This window comes from Ursus arctos, unplaced genomic scaffold, assembly GCF_023065955.2.
Source record: "Ursus arctos isolate Adak ecotype North America unplaced genomic scaffold, UrsArc2.0 scaffold_1, whole genome shotgun sequence".
In the NCBI taxonomy this organism is placed as follows: Eukaryota; Metazoa; Chordata; class Mammalia; order Carnivora; family Ursidae; genus Ursus; species Ursus arctos.
The window spans coordinates 76,620,265-76,640,361 of NW_026622763.1; the positions used below are offsets into that span (position 1 = coordinate 76,620,265).

At 38.6% G+C, this 20,097-nt stretch overlaps 1 protein-coding gene across 1 annotated transcript in view; it reads right to left on the reverse strand.

Moving 5' to 3' along the window:
* Positions 1-20,097, reverse strand: part of C2CD6 (C2 calcium dependent domain containing 6) — a 142,946-nt gene that overhangs the window by 25,803 nt on the left and 97,046 nt on the right. Inside the window, exon 14 of the mRNA XM_048214000.2 lies at positions 8,860-8,917. Coding sequence (XP_048069957.2) covers positions 8,860-8,917 — 58 coding nt within the window. The remainder of the gene's footprint in view (positions 1-8,859; positions 8,918-20,097) is intronic.

Genomic DNA, 20,097 nt, shown 5'->3' on the forward strand with positions numbered 1-20,097 from the left:
TTCAAAGAAGTTACTGCCTGTGTTCTCCTCTAGGATTTTAATGACTTCATGTCTTACATTTAGGTCTTTCATCCATTTTGAATTTATTTTTGTGTATTGTGCAAGAAAGTGGTCCATTTTCCATCTTTTGCATGTTCCTGTCCAGTTTTCAGAACATTATTTGTTGTACAGATGGTCTTTTTTCCATTGGATATTCTTTCCTGCTTTGTTGAAGGTTAGTTGACCATATAGCTGTGGGTCCATTTCTGGGTTTTCTATTCTGTTCCATTGATCTATGTGTCTGTTTTTGTGCCAGTACCATCTTGATCACTACAGTTTTGTAATATAACTTGAAGTCTGGAATTGTGATGCCTCCAGCTTTGCTTTTCTTTTTCAAGATTGCTTTGGCTATTTGGGATCTTTTGTGGTTCCATACAAATTTGAGGATTGTTTGTTTTAGCTCTGTGAAAAGTGCTGGTCATATTTTGTTCCCTATCATTAGATGTGTAGATTGCTTTGGGTAGTATAGTCTTCTTTAAAAATTTAAATTCAATTAGCCAATGTATAGCACACCATTAGTTTTTGATATAATGTTCAATGATTCATTAGTTGTGTATAACACCCAGTGCTCACCACATCACATGCCCTCCTTTTGCCCATCACTGAGTTACCCCATCCCCCCACCCACCTCCCTCTCTGCAACCCTCAGTTTGTTTCCCGGAGTCAAGAGTCTCATATGGTTTGTCTCCCTCTCTTATTTCTTCCCCTTCAGTTTTCCGTCCCTTGCCCTATTGTCCTCTGCACTATTCCTTATGTTCCACCAATGAGTGAAACCATATGATAACTCTTTTTCTCTGATTGACTTATTTCACTTAGCATAATACCCTCCAGTTCCATCCATGTCAATGTAAATGTTAGTCATCTTTTCTGATGGCTGAGTAGTGTTCCATTGTATATATGAACCACATCTTCTTTATCCATTCATCTGTTGAAGGACGTCTTGGCTCCTTCCACAGTTTGGTAGTATAGACATTTTAACAATATTTGTTCTTTCAATACATGAGCATGGAATGTCTTTCCACTTCTTTGTGTCATTGTCAATTTCTTTCATCAGTGTTTTATTGTTTTCATATAGATCTTTTACCTGTTTGGTTAGGTTTATTCCTAGATATCTTATGGTTTTTGGTGCAATTATAAATGGGATCGATTCCTTGATTCTCTTTCTGCTGCTTCAAATGAAATGCAACAGATTTCTATACACTGATTTTGTATCCTATGACTACTGAATTTGTATATCAGTTCTAGGAGTTTTTCAGTGCAGTTCTAGGAATTTTTCAGTGGAGTTTCTCTGGTTTTCTATATAGAGTATCATGTCATCTGTAAATAGTAATAGTTTTATTTTTTCCTTGCTGATTTGGATGCCTTTTATTTCTTTTTGTTGTCTGATTGCTGTGGCTAGGACTTCCAGTACTGTGGTGAATAAAAGTGGTGAGAGTGAACATCCCTGTCTTGCTCCCGATGACAGAGGAAAATCTCTGTTTTTCCCCATTGAGGATGATATTAGCTGTGGGGTTTTTGGATATGGCCTTCATTATGTTGAGGTATGTTCCCTCTAAATCTAGTTTGTTGATTTTTTTTTTTATCATGAATGGATTTTGTACTTTGCAAATCCTTTTCCTGCATCTATTGAGAGGATCATATGGTTCTTATCCTTTCTTTTATTGATGTGGTGTTATCACATTGATTGTTTTGTGAATACTGAACCACCCTTGCAGCCCAGGAATAAATCCCACTTAATCATGGTGAATGATTCTTTCAATGTAATTCTGGATTTGATTTACTAGTACTTTGTTGAGAATATTTGCATATATGTTCATCAGGGATATTAGCCTGTAGTTCTCTTTTTTAGTTGGAGTCTTTGTCTGGTTTTGGAATCAGGGTAATGCTGGCCTCATAGAATGAGTTTGGAAGTTTTCCTTCCATTTCTGTCTTTTGTAATAGTTTGAGAAGAATAGGTATTAACTCTTCTTTAAACATCTGGTAGAATTCGCCTATGAAGCCATCTGGCCCTGGACTTTTGTTTGTTGGGAGATTTTTGATTACTGATTCAATTTTATTGCTAGTTATCAATCTGTTCAAGTTTTCTATTTCTTCCTGTTTCAGTTTTGGTAGTTTATATGTTTCTAGGAATTTATCCATTACTTCCAGATTATTCAATTTGTTGGCATGTAATTTTTCATATTATACTTTTATAGTTGTTTATATTTCTGTGGTGTTGGTTGTTATTTCTCCTCTCTCATTTGTTGTTTTATTTGGGTTCTTTCTCTTTCCTTTTTGATAAGTCTGGCTAGGGGTTTATCTATTTTATTTTTTATTTTTTTAAAGAACCAGCTCCTGGTTTCATCGATCTGTTCTACTGTTCTTTTAGATTCTATATCAATTATTTCTTCTCTAGTCTTTATTATTTCCCTTCTTCTGCATTTTTAGGGCTTGTCTATTATTCTTTTTCTAGCTCCTTTAGGTGTAAGGTTAGGTTGTTTCTTTGAGATTCTTCTTGCTTCTTGAGGTGGACCTGTATTGACTTCTATGACCACTTTTGCTGTATCCTGAAGGTTTTGGACCATTGTGTTTTCATTTTAATTTGTTTCCATGTATTTTTTATTTCGTCTTTGATTTCCTGGTTGATCCATTAATTCTTTAGCAGCATGTTGTTTAACCTCCATGTGTTTGTGGTCATTCCAAAGTTTTTCTTGTGGCTCACCTCAAGTTTCATAGTGTTGTGGTCAGAAAATATACATGGTATGATCTCAAACTTATTATATTTGTTGAGGCCTGATTTGTTACCTAGTATGTGATCTATTCTGGAGTATGTCCCATGTGCACTTGAGAAGAATGTGTATTTTGCAGGATGCGTGGGTGGCTCAGTCCGCTAAGCATCTGCCTTTGGCTCAGGTCATGATCCCAGGGTCCTGGGATCGAGTCTTGCATCAGGTTCCCTGTTCAGCAGGGAGCCTGCTTCTCCTCTGCCTGCCACTCCCCTGCTTGTGCACGCTCTCTCTCTGACAAATAAATAAAATCTTTAAAAAAAAGAATGTGTAACTTACTGCTATAGGATGAAATGTTCTGAATATATCATTTAAGTCCATCTTGTCTAGCATGTCATTCAAAGCCATTGTTTCCTTGCTTAAATGATCTGTCCATTGATGTAAGTGGAGTGTTAAAGTCCCTTACTAGTACTGTATTATTATCAATGAGTTTCTTTACGTTTGTTATTGCTTTATATACTTGGGTGCCTCCATGTTGGGGGCATATTTACAATTGTTTTTGTTGGACAGTTCCCCTTATGATATAGTGTGCTTCATCTCTTGGATAGTCTTTGGTTTAAAATCTAGTTTGTCTGATATAAGTATTGCTACTCCAGCTTTCTTTTAACATTCATTTGCATGATAAATATTTCTCCATCCCCTCACTTTCAATCTGCAGGTGTCTTTAGATCTAAAATGAGTCTCTTTTAGGCAGCATACAGAGGGTCCCAGGTTTTTTTTTCATTCTGACACCCTATGCCTTTTCATTGGAGCATAGGCTATTTACATTCAGAGTAATTATTGATAATTATTGATTATAAATACATATAGACATGTATTTAGTGCCATTTTATTGCATGTTTTATCATTGTTTCTGGAGATTTTCTCTGTTCCTTTCTAGTCTTTGTCACTTTTGATCTTTCCTTCCCAAAGAGTCCCCTTTAATATTCTTGCAGGGCTGGTTTAGTGGTCATGAACTCCTTTAGTTTTTGTTTGTCTGGGAAACTCTTTATCTGTCTATTCTGAATGGTAGCCTTGCTGGATAGAGTATTCTTGGCTGCAGATTTTCCCCATTCAGCATTTTGAATATATCATGCTGCTTTCTTCAAGCTTGCCAAATTTCTGTGGAGAAATCTGCAACTAGCCTTATGGGTCTTCCCTTATAAGTTAGGGATTTTTTTCTTGCTGCTTTTGGGATTTTTTTATCACTGTATTTTTGCAAATTTAACTACAGTATGTCTTGGCGTTGGCCTGCTTTTGTTGATTTTGATGGAGTTCTCTGTGCCTCCTGGATTTGGATTTCTGTTTTCTGCCCCTGCTTAGGGAAGTTTTCAGCTATTATTTCCTCAAATAAACTTTTTTACCCCCCTTTTCTTTCCCTTCTTCTTCTGGGACTCCTAAAATATGAATGTTACTACATTTGATGGAGTCACTGAGTTCCCTAAGTCTATTGTTATGATCCATAATTCTTCTTTCTCTTTCTTGTTCAGCTTCACTATTTTCCATTATTCTAGCTTCTATATCACTTATTCTTTCCTCTGATTTTTTCATCCTTGTGGTCATTACATCCAGTGTTTCAAATCTCAGTTATTGCATTTTTTCATTTCTTCCTGTTTTTTTAACTCTTTTATCTCTGAGGTAAGGGTCTCCCTGATGTCTTCCATGCTTTTCTCAGTCCAATCCTTATGACCATTGTTTTAAATTCTCCATCAGACATATAATTTATATCTGCTTCTATTAGATCTCTGGCTGTGACCTTTTCTTGTTCTTTCTTTTGGGATGAATTCCTCAGTTTGGCATTTTGTCTAGGTCTCTGTCTTCTCCTGTGTGTTAGAAAAGCCAGTTATGTTTCCTGCTCCATAGAGTAATGGCTTTATGAAGAGGAGGTCATATTGTGTCCAGGGCCTGGCACTTCAGGGAGTGTCTCTGGTGTGTGCTGTGTGCATGCTGCTGCTGTGTTTTGGCTTCTCCATTCCACAGGTCAGTCATCTGCAGAGGTTCTCCTTGCCTGCAGTGGAGAGTGTTTGGATGTTGGGCAGTTTGGCGAGTTTCAATTAGGGGTGTTCTGATCTGCTTGTTAAATGAGACCTGATGCTACTTCCACTAGAACTGAAGCCTTACACAACTCTATGGTTGGTAGACATGGTGCATGTGGGGGTTTCCGCTGATCTTCTGGGGAAGGGGCCCACTATGCTGGTCCTTAGGCGCACTCATCCAAGAAAAGCAGCACCAGCAGACTACAGGAGGGTGGGACTTGGTGTATGCAGGTTAGGCAGCCAGTGTCACCACTGTGCTGTTTATTGAAGTTTGTTTATGCTGAGGGGAGGAGGAGGGAAATGGCACCAGCCAGTTCCTTTGTCTCCGGAGTTGGAATTCTGTGCTTGCTGCTTTCAGGGAAGAATAACCAGAAGAACGAATAATTTCCCTTTGTGTGTCCCAGGTGTTTTTCAGATTGCTATTTTCATGTTATCTGTCTTTAGGTTGGTTGCTTGCCTGCCTGCAGCCACTTTGGGTTCTATCCCAGCCAAATCTGCTGACTTTTAAAAGTCCAAATTTTGGGGAGCTGGTGTGGTAGGGACATGCACTGGTCTTCTGGGGGCAGGTCTCACTGCACTGAAACTGATGTAAGTTTGACCAAAAAGGGCAGTCGTGCCAGAGTTCAGGAGCATGGGATTTGGAGGAAGCAGGCTAAACAGCCAGTGTCTGAGTTCACTGCCCTCAGCAGGTATCTCTGCACCTATGCTGGGGGGTAGGAGAGGGAAATGGTGCCCAACTGTTCTTTTGTCTTCCGATAGGCAACTCTGTGAATGCCGCCTCTTACAGATGTGCTCCAAGTAGAGTGAACAATCTCTCCCTGTGTGCCTTAGGTGACCCTCAGATTATACCATCTGCCTTGGGGTTGCTTGCATGCCTCTCTCCAGGGGTAGGGCAGCACCTTCAGGTCCCTATCCCAGCCAACCCACTGACATCTAAAACTCTAATCTTTGAGTCCTGCTGTTTGCAAAAACACAAAAATCAGCCCCTTTCATTTTCTCAGCCAATGGCTTTGGGGATTTGTGCTCCTCCCTCTCTCTCTCTCTCACCTTTCTCCTTGACCAGGACTCTCTCCCCTCCACAGAACCTGTGATCCATTTCTTCTCCAAACCATGTCTCCACACACTTCCTACCTTCCTCGATGTGGCCTCTTCTTTCCCTCTAGTTGTGCAGTTTGTTCTGTCAGTCCTCGGGTCGATTTCTTGGGTATTCAGAATGATTTGGTAGTTATCTAGCTGTGTTCGAGGATTGAGACAAGCCTAGGGTCCTCCCACTATGTCGCCATCTTAGCTCCCCTCTCATATAAAGTATTTATAAGAGTATTGGGTTAATTATATAAGTCTGGTCTGCATGAGTAAACTGGAAAGTATAGTTCAAAGTATAACAAACCATTTTTTCTTGATTTATGTATTTTAAAATTCCAGTATAATTAATATACAGTATTATATTAGTTTCAGGTGTACAATATAGTAATTCAACAATTCTATGTATTATTCTGTGCTCATCACAATAAGTGTACTCTCAATCTCCTACACCTGTTTCCCCATCCACTTCTCCTCTGGTAACCACCAGTTTGTTCTCCATGTTTAAGAGTCTGGTTTTTAAAATTTGTTTCTTTTTTCCTTGTTTGTTTTGAAAGTATAACAAAACCATTTACAATGTATATTTAGGGGTGCCTGGGTGGCTCAGTCAGTTAAGCCTCTGCCTTAGGTTCAGGTCATGATCCCAGGGTCCTCGAACTGAGTCCCACGTTGAGCTCCTTGCTCTGCAGGGAGTCTGCTTCTCCTTCTGCCCCTCCCCCCTTGTTCTCTCTCTCAAATAAATAAAAGTAAATAACATGTATATTTAGGAATCTTAAATATTTTTTTAAAAGGCCCTACTCAGATATAAATTTAGGACTATAGACTTAAAGAGAAATAGGAGACCCAATCATCTTAAAGCCATTTCTCCCATTTTAAAAATGAGAAAAATCCAGAAAAGTTAATGACCTGCCCAAGAGCAAGATAGAAATGAGCAATAAGGAAATAAGTCCTATTTTCTAAGTATTTTTTTAAAAAAAGATATACTATAGGGGTGCCTGGGTGGCTCATTCGGTTGAGAGGCTGACTTTTGGTTTGGGTTAGGTCATGAGCTCAGGGTCCTGGGATAGAGCCCCGCATTAGGCTCTGTGCTTAGTGGGGAGTCTGCTTGTGGATTCTCTCTCTCCCTCTCCTTCTGCCCCTTAACCAGCTTGCTCTCTCTCTCCCTCTCTCTAATAAATAAGGAAATCTAAAAAAAAATGAAAGATAAACTATAGATGTTCTTTCCAATCCTGTATTTGATTTGACACTGCTTATCAAGGTTCTTTACCCTTCAGAGGTAACTGGATCACTGGTTTGTTTCACATACTTTTTTTTTTACATAATTTTCAAATTACTCAGCCTTTCCATGCCTCAATTGCCTCATCTGTAAAACTAGGATAGTAGTGTGAACCGTAAATGGTTGTATGAAGATTAAATAAATATATGGAAAATGTTTACAAAGTTATGAAGATTAAATAAGGCAATATCAGTCAATGGCAAGGAAAGTGTTAAAAAATTTATTCTTAGTATTTAGTTTTTTCTGCATGTTCATTTTGAAAATGGGAAAATTAAGGTTTTTGTAAGACAAATGATTGCCTAAGTACCAAGGCAGGGGTGAGGTCCAGTTTATCCCCTCATTAATACTTTCTATTATTTGACAGTGTATTTCCTCTTTTCAAGGAATAGTTGCAAGTAATAGAATAAGGAGCTGTTTGCAATTGTATCAGATTTACTCCAAAAGTTCTTCTATGGTTAGAAGAATCCAAAGGGTATTAGAATGAAAGTTTTATAGGAATCCTATTATGAATATCCAAGCATCCACTCTCCCAAGATGTCTTATTATTCCTGAATGTTATTCCAAATCATCATTTTTCTTTCTAGAATAAATAATAATTTAGGTGTACTTTAAAACTTTCCTGAAATTTAAAATATTAGTTCCTAAAACTGATATTCTATGTTCCAAAATAGCTTCCTGCACCCCAATATATGTTCTTAGAATTGCTATTAATATATAGAATAAATGTATAAATACGTATATATTAGTGTACATATATATAAATACAAAAACATATAAGCCTAAAGCATTAATTTCTAATCATCTTTATTTCATTATATTCAACTATTCAAATAAGCAAAATTTCCCTTCTGGGGCAAAGCTCTGTTCTAAAAACATACTTGTCAATCACATTTTCACATAGTCCATAAGTTGGATCATTGGAGAACTTTTGCTTGTTACAAAGAAATGTGCTTAGATGTTTATCTTTCCTGTCAAGTATTCTTGTTACCTTCTTATTTTTTCTTCATTTTAATTAATTACTGTAATCTCCTCTGGATGGATATTCAATCACTACACAATTATAACTATTTCAACTGTTAAATATTAAAACATTTCTGTACTAATTTATAAAAACTTGCTGCCTCAAGAAGTTTACATGCCCACCTTACATTCATTGTTTTGGTTACCTGATTCCTTTAGAAATCTACCATTTCCTTTAATCCCAATACAGCACAGTAGGGGTCCTTCCAGAACTCTGACCCAAATTTGGTTGTTCCATGCCTATGTATGTACTGGTTGTTAAATATTTTGATTGTATCCTTTGGGTTTACGGATATGTCAAATGTGTCTTCATAAAATGCTATCACCAAACATCTTGAATCAGAAAAATCTCTACAGTAGGTAGATTTGCAGGGTAGATGAAATGTTTGTAAACACACATAAACCTAGTAAATGGTTTAGTAATATTATAGTCATGTAAAATAAGTATTATCCAGGATTTTAAGGTGACCTATATTTTGCTTTGCTTGATTTCCAATTAATATTGTAATCCCATAGGTTTTTCATGCCAATAACCACAAAAGATCATAGTGTAATTTACATTTTGGAAGAAAGTCTTGATAATTATTACTTCTTGTGAGTTCATATTCTCTATTTCACTGAATATTTGAAAATCTAAACAGTATATAAACAAATAATAACTTACCTACAGTAGTAGGAAGATTCATATTTTCATTCATTGTGCTACTGGAATAATAGGGACTCTGAAATAAAGACAGAGAAAGTGAATATGATTTTTAAACAGCATTATTGATGGCTATAAGTAATAAAATGAGATCCAATGTTACCACTTGGCCTTACTGTATTAAGGAAAAAAATTCATTTATAACTTAACCAGTGCAACTGGAGGTGGTGAGATAACTTGCATAGCTAAAACATTGTATCAGTCGGTTGCTGAGGTAGGAAATGGCAAGCATAAAAGAAAGTGCCATTATTTTGTTTATCATTGACCTCTTCTTGTTGTGTCCAAGCCACAGGAAACAAAAATAGTCACTTAAAAAGTTAAAATAAAAATAAGATTGATACCAAAGACATATAGCAAAGAGAAGGGAGAAGTGACATTAAGGAAAATGGAGTAGGGTGCTCAGAGAATTGTTCTCTCCACTGAAACAAATATAAACTGTCAAAGATTGAGATCAACTATTTCAAACTCCAGAATCTAATACAAAACTTAGAGCAATCATGGGACTGGTCAGTAAAGAAAAGGGCAACTAAATTTTGGTGTTTAAGAAAATCTGTTGGGTCATTAGCTGGCCACTGAGATAATGGAACAGAAACTTCAATGACTGATCACAAGTGACAAGGAATACAGTCGAGGGGGAAGGGGGAAGCTTGGCTAGGTCCCTAAAGAAACAGATGACTGCAGCCTTAAAAAAGTCAACAGCAGTAACCCCTGGAGAAGGAGGAGAATCTCATTTCCAGAGTTGCATTATAATATTTAAAATTCCCAACATACAGCAGAAAATTATAAGGCATAGGAATAAAACAGGAAATATGGCCACAGGAAAAAAATAAATGGATAGAAATAACCCCAGAAAAAACTCAGAAGTTGGACTTACTAGACAAAGATATTTTAAAAGATTTTATTTATTTATTTGTCAGAGAGAGAGAGAGAGACAGCACAAGCAGGGGGAGCAGCAGGCAGAAGGAGAAGCAGGATTCTTGCTGAGGAAGGAGCCCAATGTGGAACTCAATCCCAGAACCCTGAGATCATGACCTGAGCTGAAGGCAGATGCTTAACCTACTGAGCCACCCAGGTGTCCTGATAAAGATTTTTAAACAACTTTGTGCTCAAAGAGCTAAAGGGAACCACGGACAAAGAAAACCAAGAAAATGATGTATGAACCAAATGAGAATATAAAGAGACCAAAAATATAAAAAGGCACCAAAGAGAAATTCTGGATCAGAAAGAACTTTGGCACCTTCAAGTGTATCAACATACACTTAATGGGAATCACAGGAGAAGAGAAAGTGTTGGAAAGAATATCTGAAGATAAAATGGCCAAACACTTCCCAAATATGATGAAAGACATTAATCTACATATCCAAATGCTTAACAAGCTCCAAGGAAGATAAACACAAAAGAGATACACACAAGACATAACATAAATCAAACTGTCAAAAGAAAAGGACAAAGTGAGAGCTTAAAAGGAGCAAGGAAGAAAAGCTCATCACATACAAAAGTTCTTCAATAACATTGTCAGTTTCTCATCAGAAACTATGTAGATAAGTAGATACTAAAATGGCACATTTAAACAGCTAAAAGAAAAACTGTCAACTAGAATTCTCTAATAAGCAAAATTATCCTTTGAAAAAATGAACAAGAATTAAGGCATTCCTAGATTAACAAAAGCTGGGGGAGTTTGTCACTAATATTTCTCTTTTTTAAAAAATTTTATTTATTTATTTGACAGAGAGACAGCCAGAGAGAGAGGGAACACAGGCAGGGGGAGTGGGAGAGAAAGAATCAGGCTCCCAGCGGAGGAGCCTGATGTGGGGCTCAATTCCAGAATGCTGGGATCACGCCCTGAGCTGAAGACAGCCGCTTAACGACTGAGCCACCCAGGCGCCGCTGTCACTAATATTTCTGCTTTACAAAAAATGCTAAGGGAGTCTTTCAGGCTGAAAGGGAAGGGCACTAGACAGTAACTCAAACCCATATTAACAAAGAATTCTGGAAAAGGTAATTACACAGGTAAACACAAAGGCCGGTGTTATTGTACTTTTGGTTTGTAACTCATTTTATTTCCTACATGCTTTTATTTTATTTTTTTTATTTCTTTTTTTATTGTGGTAAAATATACATAACATAAAATTTACCATTTTAACCATTTTTTAAAAGATTTTATTTATTTATTTATTTTAGAGTTGGGGGTGGGGAGGAGCAGAGGGAGAGGGACAAGCAGACTCAGAGCTGAGCACAGAGCCTGATGCCGGGTTAGATCCCACAACTCTGAGATTGTGACCTGAAGTGAGATCAAGAGTTGCACGCTTAACTGACTGAGCCACCCAGGTGCCACCCAGGCGCCACCCCTCCCCCACCATTTTAACCATTTTTATGTGCACAGTTCAGTGGCATTAAGTAAACTCTCAATGTCGTATAACCACCACCACTATCTACATGCTTTTAAAACCTACTGAGTTTTAAAACGTTTTTAAACTTTTAAAAAACATTTTTATTGAAATATAATGACATATAACACTGTATTAATTTAGATGTAATCAGAATGATTACCACAATAAGTTAACATCCATCACCAAATAGTTAAAAAATTTTTTGTGATGACAATTTTTTATAATGTACTCTCTCAGCAACTTTTGAATATTCAACACAGTATTATTAGCTATGGTTACCATGCTATACACTACATTCCCAGGACTTATTTCTCTTATAACTGGAAGTTTGTATGTCTTGACCACATCTACCAGTTTTGCCACTCCCTCCCTGCCACCTCTGGCAGATATCAACTTGTTCTCTGTATCTGAGCTTGGTTTGTTTGTTTCTTTGTAGATTCCATATATAAGTCAGATCAAATTCTTTCTCTGACTTATTTCACTTAGCATAACACCCTCAAGGTCTTTCCATGTCGTTGAAAATGGCAAAACTTCTTTCTGTTCTATGGCCAAATAATATTCCATTGTATATATACACATTTTGTTTATCCATTCATCTGCCAATGGACAATTCAGTTGTTTCACATCTTGGCTGTGGTAAATAATGCTGCAATGAACATGGGGTGCAAATATCTTTTCCAGATAGTGATTTTGTTTTCCTTGGATAAATACCAGAAGTAGAATTGCTGGATTATATGTTAGTTTTAATTTTTTTGAGGAACCTCCATACTGTTTACCATAGTGACAGCACCAGTTTATACTCCCACTTTTTAAAAAGTAATCTCTACATACAATGTGGGGCTCAAACTCACAACCCCAAGATCAGGAGTAACATGCTCTTCTGACTGAGCCAGCAAAGTGCCCTCCACTTCTTATTTATTATTTTCTATGATAAGAACACTTAAGATAACTTCCTTGCAAATTTTTAAGTATACAATACAGTATTTTAAATTATTGGCACTATGTTGTACAACAGATCTCCAGAACTCCTGTATAACCTAAACTTTGTACTGTTTTCATTGTCTTTGATATATATCCAGCAGTGGGATTGCTGGATCATATGATAACTCTTTTTAATTTTTTGAGGAACCTACACACTGCTTTCCATAGTGGCTATGCCAATTTACATTCCCACCAACAGTGCACAAAGGATTCCCCTTTCTCCACATACTAGCCAACACTTGGTATCTCTTGTCTATTTGCTGACAATCATTCTAACAGGTATAAGGTGCGATCTCATCTTGGTTTTGATTTGCATCTCCCTGCTGGGTACTGATGTTGAGCGTCTTTATGTGTACCTGTTGGCCATTGGTATGTCTTTGGAAAAATATCAATTCAGATTTTCTGTCTATATTTTAATTGGAGTGTTTATTTTTTTGCCATTGGGAATAGTTTATTTATATATTTTTATATTAACCTCTTCAAGATATATGATTTGCAAATATTTTCTCCCTTTTTATAGGGTGTTTTTTCATTTTGTTGATTATTTCTTTTGCTGTGCAGAGCTTTTTAGTTTGATTTAGCCACACTTTTTATTTTTTATCTTATTTTTTAAGTAGGCTCCATACCTAACGTGGGGCTTGACCCTGAGATCAAGAGTTGCATGCTCTACCAACTGAGCCAGCCAGGGGCCCCTAGCCACACTTTTTAAATTTTTTTGCCTTTGCTTTTGGTGTCCTATCCAAAAAATCATTGCCAAAAACAATGTCAAGCAGCTTTTTCTCTATGTTTTCTTCTATGAGCTTTGTGGTTTCAGGTCTTACATTTAAGTCTTAACCCATTTCAAGTTAATTTTTGTGAGTTGTTTCAGATAGGGGTTTAAATTCATTTTCCACATGCGGTTATCTAGCTTTCATAGCACCACTTATTGAAGAGACTATCTTTTCCTCATTAAGTATTCTTGCTGTATTATCACTTAACTCTAGTATAAAGGTTAAGGGACAAAGTATTAAGAATTATATAATAATTTGTTAATGGATTCACAATATTAGAAGAGGTAAGTTGTGACAAAAACATAAAATGTGGCAAATGAATGAAACTGGACCACTTCCTTATGCCATCCACAAAAATAAATTCAAAATGGATTAAAGATCTAAATGTGAGACCTGAGCTCATTTGCATGAATGTTGCCTGGTTTAGATGAGTCGAGCCTTTAAAAATGCTATTTATATGGCTTTCTGTTATTTTTCTGTATCTTAGAATATAAGTTAGAATCGCTTGTGTATTTCAATGCCGTCTTCGATTTTTGTTTTTGCTGCAAAATAATTAAAAAGTAATGACTTTTAGGGGAAGAGTTAAGATGGCGGAGGAGTAGGGGACCCCTTTATCAGCCAGTCCCGAGTCGAGCTGGATAGGTAGCAGACCAGCCTAAACAACCACGGAATCAGTCTGAGACGCAGGAAGATGCATCTGGATCTCTACAAATGAACGTCTCCAGCGCTGAGTATTGAGGTACGAAGCGGGGAGCTGTGAAACCGCGCACAGATATCGGAAGATAAACGGAAGTGGGAGGGAGCCATTGCGTTCGGGCGCCGGGAAGCGGTGGCCACCTGCACGGGGGAGTGGGCGGACTTGCGGACCAACACCTGCGAGAGAGCAGACTGAGACCGTGAGCCCACTGGAAATAGACTGAGACCAGGAGCTCCGGGAGCGCACGGGGGCGGCTGGTGGCATTAGAAACACAAAGGACAGAGACGCGCCGGCCCTGGAAGTGAGGGCTGGGATGCTGGGTGTGGGGCACACATCCCGGGACACGGCAGGGTTGAGCAGCACCAACAGTAATGGAGTTAAAGTGGCCAGAACAACAGTGGAGAATGGGCCGCAAGCCCTCTGTTCTGTGACAGAGGCTGAAATTCGGCCGCTGCTGCTCTCTCAGAAGAGGCACAGCAAACCGCCAGGGAAAGCTGCCAGAGAACAAAAGCCTGGAAATACCGGCTCACAGCGTGCCCATCCCCATCCCTCCTCGCAGAGGACACAGAGACTTTACCCAGACAGGGTTGCCTGAGTTTCAGCACGGCAGGCCCCTCCCCCAGAACACAGAAGGCAGGCTGAAATATCAAGAAGCCCACAACCCGGGCGCCGGGGTGGCGCCGTCATTGAGTGCCTGTCTTCGGCTTAGGGCGTGATCCCGGTGTTCCGGAAGGGAGTCCCTCATCGGGCTCCTCCGCTGGGAGCCTGCTTCTTCCTCTCCCACTCCCCTGCTTGTGTTCCCTCTCTCGCTGGTTGGCTCTCTGCCACATAAATAAATAAATAAAATCTTTAAAGAAGAAGCCCACATCCCCAAGATCCCTATAAAACAAGGGGCACGGCCTGGGACCCAGTCAATAATTTGGGCTCTGGACAACCCCGCAACCTCTCCTCATCAGAATGACAAGAAGGAGAAGCCCCCCCCCAGCAAAAAAAGACAGTGAGTCTGTGGCCTCTGCCACAGAAATAATGGATATCGATGTAACCAAATTATCAGAAATGGAATTCAGAGTAACGATGGTCAAAATGATGAGTAGAATTGAAAAAAGTATTAACGAAAAGGTTACTGAGAATATAGAATCCCTAAGGACAGAAATGAGAGTGAATCTGACAGAAATTAAAAATTCTATGAGCCAAATGCAGGCAAAACTAGAGGCTCTGACGGCCAGGGTCACCGAAGCAGAGGAAAGGGTTAGTGAATTGGAGGATGGGTTAATAGAGGAAAAAACGAAAATAGAAGCTGGTCTTAAATCCACGCCCATGAATGTAGGTTACGGGAGATTACTGACTCAATGAAACGTTCCAATGTCAGAATCATCGGCATCCCCAGGGGGTGGAGAAAAACAGAGGTCTAGAAGAGATATTTGAACAAATTGTAGCTGAAAACTTCCCTAATCTAGCGAGGGAAACAAACATTCATGTCCAAGAGGCAGAGAGGACCCCTCCCAAGCTCAACCACGACAAACCTACAACACGTCACGTCATAGTGCATTTCGCAAATATGAGATCCAAGGATACAATACTGAAAGCGGCCAGGGCAAAGGAATTTCTCACGTACCAAGGCAAAGGCATCAGAATTACGTCAGACCTGTCTACACAGACCTGGAATGAGAGAAAGGGTTGGGGGAACATTTTTAAAGCTCTTTCAGAGAAAAACATGCAGCCAAAGGATCCTTTATCCAGCAAGGCTGTCATTCAGAATTGATGGAGAAATAAAGACATTTCAGAATCGCCAGTCATTAACCAATTTTGTAACCATGAAACCAGCCCTACAGGAGATATTAAGGGGGGTTCTATAAAGGTAAAAAGGCCCCAAGAGTGATACAGAAAAGAAAGTCACAACTGATACAAACAAAGACTTTACTGGCAACATGGCATCATTAAAATTCTATCTCTCAGTTCTTAGTGCCAATGTAAATGGTTTAAACACTCCCATAAACGCCACAGGGTTGCAGATTGGATAAAAAGAAATGACCCATCCATTTGCTGTCTACAAGAGACTCATTTCGAACCCAAAGATGCATTCAGACCGAGAGTAAGGGGATGGAGTACCATCTTTCACGCAAATGGACCTCAAAAGAAAGCTGGGGTAGCAATTCTCATATCAGATAGATTGGATTTTAAACTAGAGACTATAGTTAGAGATGCAGAAGGGCACTATATTATTCTTAAAGGAAGTATTCAACAAGTGGATATGACAATTATAAATATATATGCCCCCAACAGGGGAGCAACAAGATACACAAGCCAACTCTTAACCAGAATAAAGAGACATATAGATAAAAATACATTAATAGTAGGGGACCTCAACACTCCACTATCAGAAATAGACAGAACACCCTGGCAAAAACTAAGCAAAGAATCAAAGGCTTTGAATGCCATATTCAACGAGTTGGACCTCATAGATATATATAGAACACTATACCCCAGAACCAAAGAATACTCATTCTATTCTAATGCCCATGGAACATTCTCAAGAATAGACCATGTTCTGGGACACAAAACAGGTCTCAACCGATACCAAAAGACTGAAATTATCCCCTGCATATTCTCAGACCACAACGCTCTGAAATTGGAACTCAACCACAAGGAAAAGTTTGGAAGAAACTCAAACACTTGGAGACTAAGAACCATCCTGCTCAGGAATGACTCGATAAACCAGGAAATCAAAAATCAAATTAAACAATTTATGGAGACCAACGAGAATGAAAACACAACGGTCCAAAACCTATGGGATACTGCAAAGGCAGTCCTAAGGGGGAAATACATAGCCATCCAAGCCTCACTCAAAATAATAGAAAAACCTAAAATGCAGTTTTTATATTCTCACCTCAAGAAGCTGGAACAGCAACAGAGAGACAGGCCTAATCCAAGCACAAGGAAGCAGTTGACCAAAATCAGAGCAGAAATCAATCAAGCAGAAACCAGAAGTACAGTAGAGCAGATCAACAGGACCTTCTAGAAGCTGGTTCTTGGAGAGAATCAATAAAATTGACAGACCACTGGCAAGACTTATCCAAAAGAAAAGAGAAAGGACCCAAATTATTAAAATTATGAATGAAAAAGGAGAGGTCACGACCAACACCATTGAAATTGGAAGGATTATTAGAAATTTTTATCAACAGCTATATGCCAATAAACTAAGCAATCTGGAAGAGATGGAATCCTTCCTGGAAACCTATAAACTACCAAGATTGAAACCGGAAGAAATTGATTTCTTAAACAGGCCAATTAATTATGAAGAAATTGAGTCAGTGATAAACAATCTTCCAAATAACAAAACTCCAGGCCTGGATGGTTTTCCTGGGGAATTATACCAAACATTCAAAGAAGAAATAATACCTATTCTCCTAAAGCTATTTCAAAAACAGAAGGAAACAGAAGGAAAGCTATCAAACTCATTCTATGAGGCCAATATTACCTTATTCCCCAAACCAGGCAAAGACCCCCTCAAAAAGGAGAATTACAGACCAATTTCCTTAATGAATATGGATGCCAAAATCCTCATAAGATACTTGCTAATAGAATCCAACAGTACATTAAAAGGATTATCCATCATGACCAAGTGGGATTCATACCTGGGATGCGAGCGTGGTTCAATATTCGCAAATCAATCAGCGTGATACATCATATCAACAAGAAAAGACTCAGGAACCATATGATCCTCTCAATTGATGCCGAAAAAGCATTTGACAAAATACAGCATCCTTTCCTGATTAAAACCCTTCAGAGTGTAGGAATAGAGGGTACATTTCTCAATCTCATAAAAGCCATCTATGAAAAGCCTACTGCAAATATCATTCTCAATGGGGAAAAGCTGGAAGCCTTTCCCTTAAGATCAGGAACACGACAAGGATGCCCACTCTCGCCACTATTATTCAACATAGTACTAGAAGTCCTTGCAACAGCAATCAGACAACAAAAAGGGATCAAAGGTATCCAAATCGGCAAAGAAGAAGTCAAAATGTCTCTCTTCGCAGATGACATGATACTCTATATGGAAAACCCAAAAGAAGCCACTCCCAAACTATTAGAAGTTATAGAGCAATTCAGTAACGTGGCGGGATACAAAATCAATGCTCAGAAATCAGTTGCATTTCTATACACGAATAACGAGACCGAAGAAAGAGTAATTAGGGAATCCATTCCATTTACAATAGCACCAAAAACCATATGTTACCTTGGAATTAACTTAACCAGAGACGTAAAGGACCTAATTCTAGAAACTACAAATCACTCTTGAAAGACATTGAGGAAGACATAAAAAGATGAAAAAATATTCCATGCTCATGGATCAGAAGAATTAACATAGTTAAAATGTCCATGCTACCCAGAGCAATCTACACTTTCAATGCTATCCCGATCAAAATACCGAGGACATTTTTCAAAGAACTGGAACAAATAGTCCTTAAATTTGTATGGAACCAGAAAAGACCCCGAATCTCCAAGGAACTGTTGAAAAGGAAAAACAAAGCTGGGGGCATCACAATGCCGGCTTTCCAGCTGTACTACAAAGCTGTGATCACAAAGACAGCATGGTACTGGCACAAAAACAGACACATAGACCAATGGAACAGAATAGAGAGCCCAGAAATGGACCCTCGGCTTTTTGGGCAACTAATCTTTGATAAAGCAGGAAAAAACATCCGGGGGGAAAAAGACAATCTCTTCAATAAATGGTGCTGGGAAAATTGGACAGCTACATGCAAAAGAATGAAACTTGACCACTATCTCACACCATACACAAAAATAAACTCCAAATGGATGAAAGACCTCGATGTGAGACAGGAATCCATCAAAATTCTAGAGGAGAACATAGGCAGCAACCTCTACGACATCGGCCAAAGCAACCTTTTTCATGATACATCCCCAAAGGCAAGAGAAACAAAAGATAAAATGAACTTATGGGACTTCATCAAGATAAAAAGCTTCTGCACAGCCAAGGAAACAGTCAAAAAAACTAAGAGGCAGCCCACGGAATGGGAGAAGGTATTTGCAAATGACACTACAGATAAAGGACTGGTATCCAAGATCTACAAAGAAGTTCGCAAACTCAATACACGAGAAACAAATAAACAAATCAAAAAATGGGCAGAAGATATGAACAGACACTTTTCCAATGAAGACATACAAATGGCTAAAAGACACATGAAAAAATGTTCAAAATCATTAGCCATCAAGGAAATTCAAATCAAAACCACACTGAGATACCACCTTACGCCAGTTAGAATGGCAAAAATAGACAAGGCAGGAAACAACAATTGCTGGAGAGGATGTGGAGAAAGGGGATCCCTCCTACATTGTTGGTGGGAATGCAAGTTGGTACAGCCACTCTGGAAAACAGTGTGGAGGTCCCTTAAAAAGTTAAAAATTGAGCTACCCTATGATCCAGCCATTGCACTACTGGGTATTTACCCCAAAGATACAGACGTAGTGAAGAGAAGGGCCATATGCACCCCAATGTTCATAGCAGCAATGTCCACAATAGCTAAATCATGGAAGGAGCCGAGATACCCTTCAACAAATGACTGGATTAAGAAGTTGTTGTCCATATATACAATGGAATATTACTCAGCAATCAGAAAGAACGACTTCTCAACATTTGCTGCAACATGGACGGCACTGGAGGAGATAATGCTAAGTGAAATAAGTCAAGCAGAGAAAGACAACTATCATATGATTTCTCTCCTCTATGGAACATAAGAACTAGGATGATCAGTAGGGGAAGAAAGGGATAAAGAAAGGGGGGGTAATCAGAAGGGGGAATGAAACATGAGAGACTATGGACTATGAGAAACAAACTGAGGGCCTCAGAGGGGAGGGGCGTGGGGGAATGGGATAGACCGGTGATGGGTAGTAAGGAGGGCACGTATTGCATGGTGCACTGGGTGTTATACGCAACTAATGAATCATCGAGCCTTACATCGGAAACCGGGGATGTACTGTATGGTGACTAACATAATATAATAAAAAAAACATTAAAAAAAATAAATAAACGTGAGACCTGAAACCAAAAAAAATCCTATAAGAGAGCATAGGCAGTGATTTCTTTGACATTAGCCATAGCAGCTTCTTTCTAGATATGCCCTTCCAGAGGCAAGGAAACAAAAGCAAAAATACACTATTGGGACTACATCAAAATAAAAAGCTTCTGTGCAGTGAAGGAAACAATCAACAAATCTAAAAGGAAACCTATGGAATGGGAGAAGATATTTGTAAGTGACATATCTGATAAAGGGCTAGTATCCAAAATATATAAAGAACTTATAAAACCCAATGCCCCCAAAACAAATAACCTAATTAA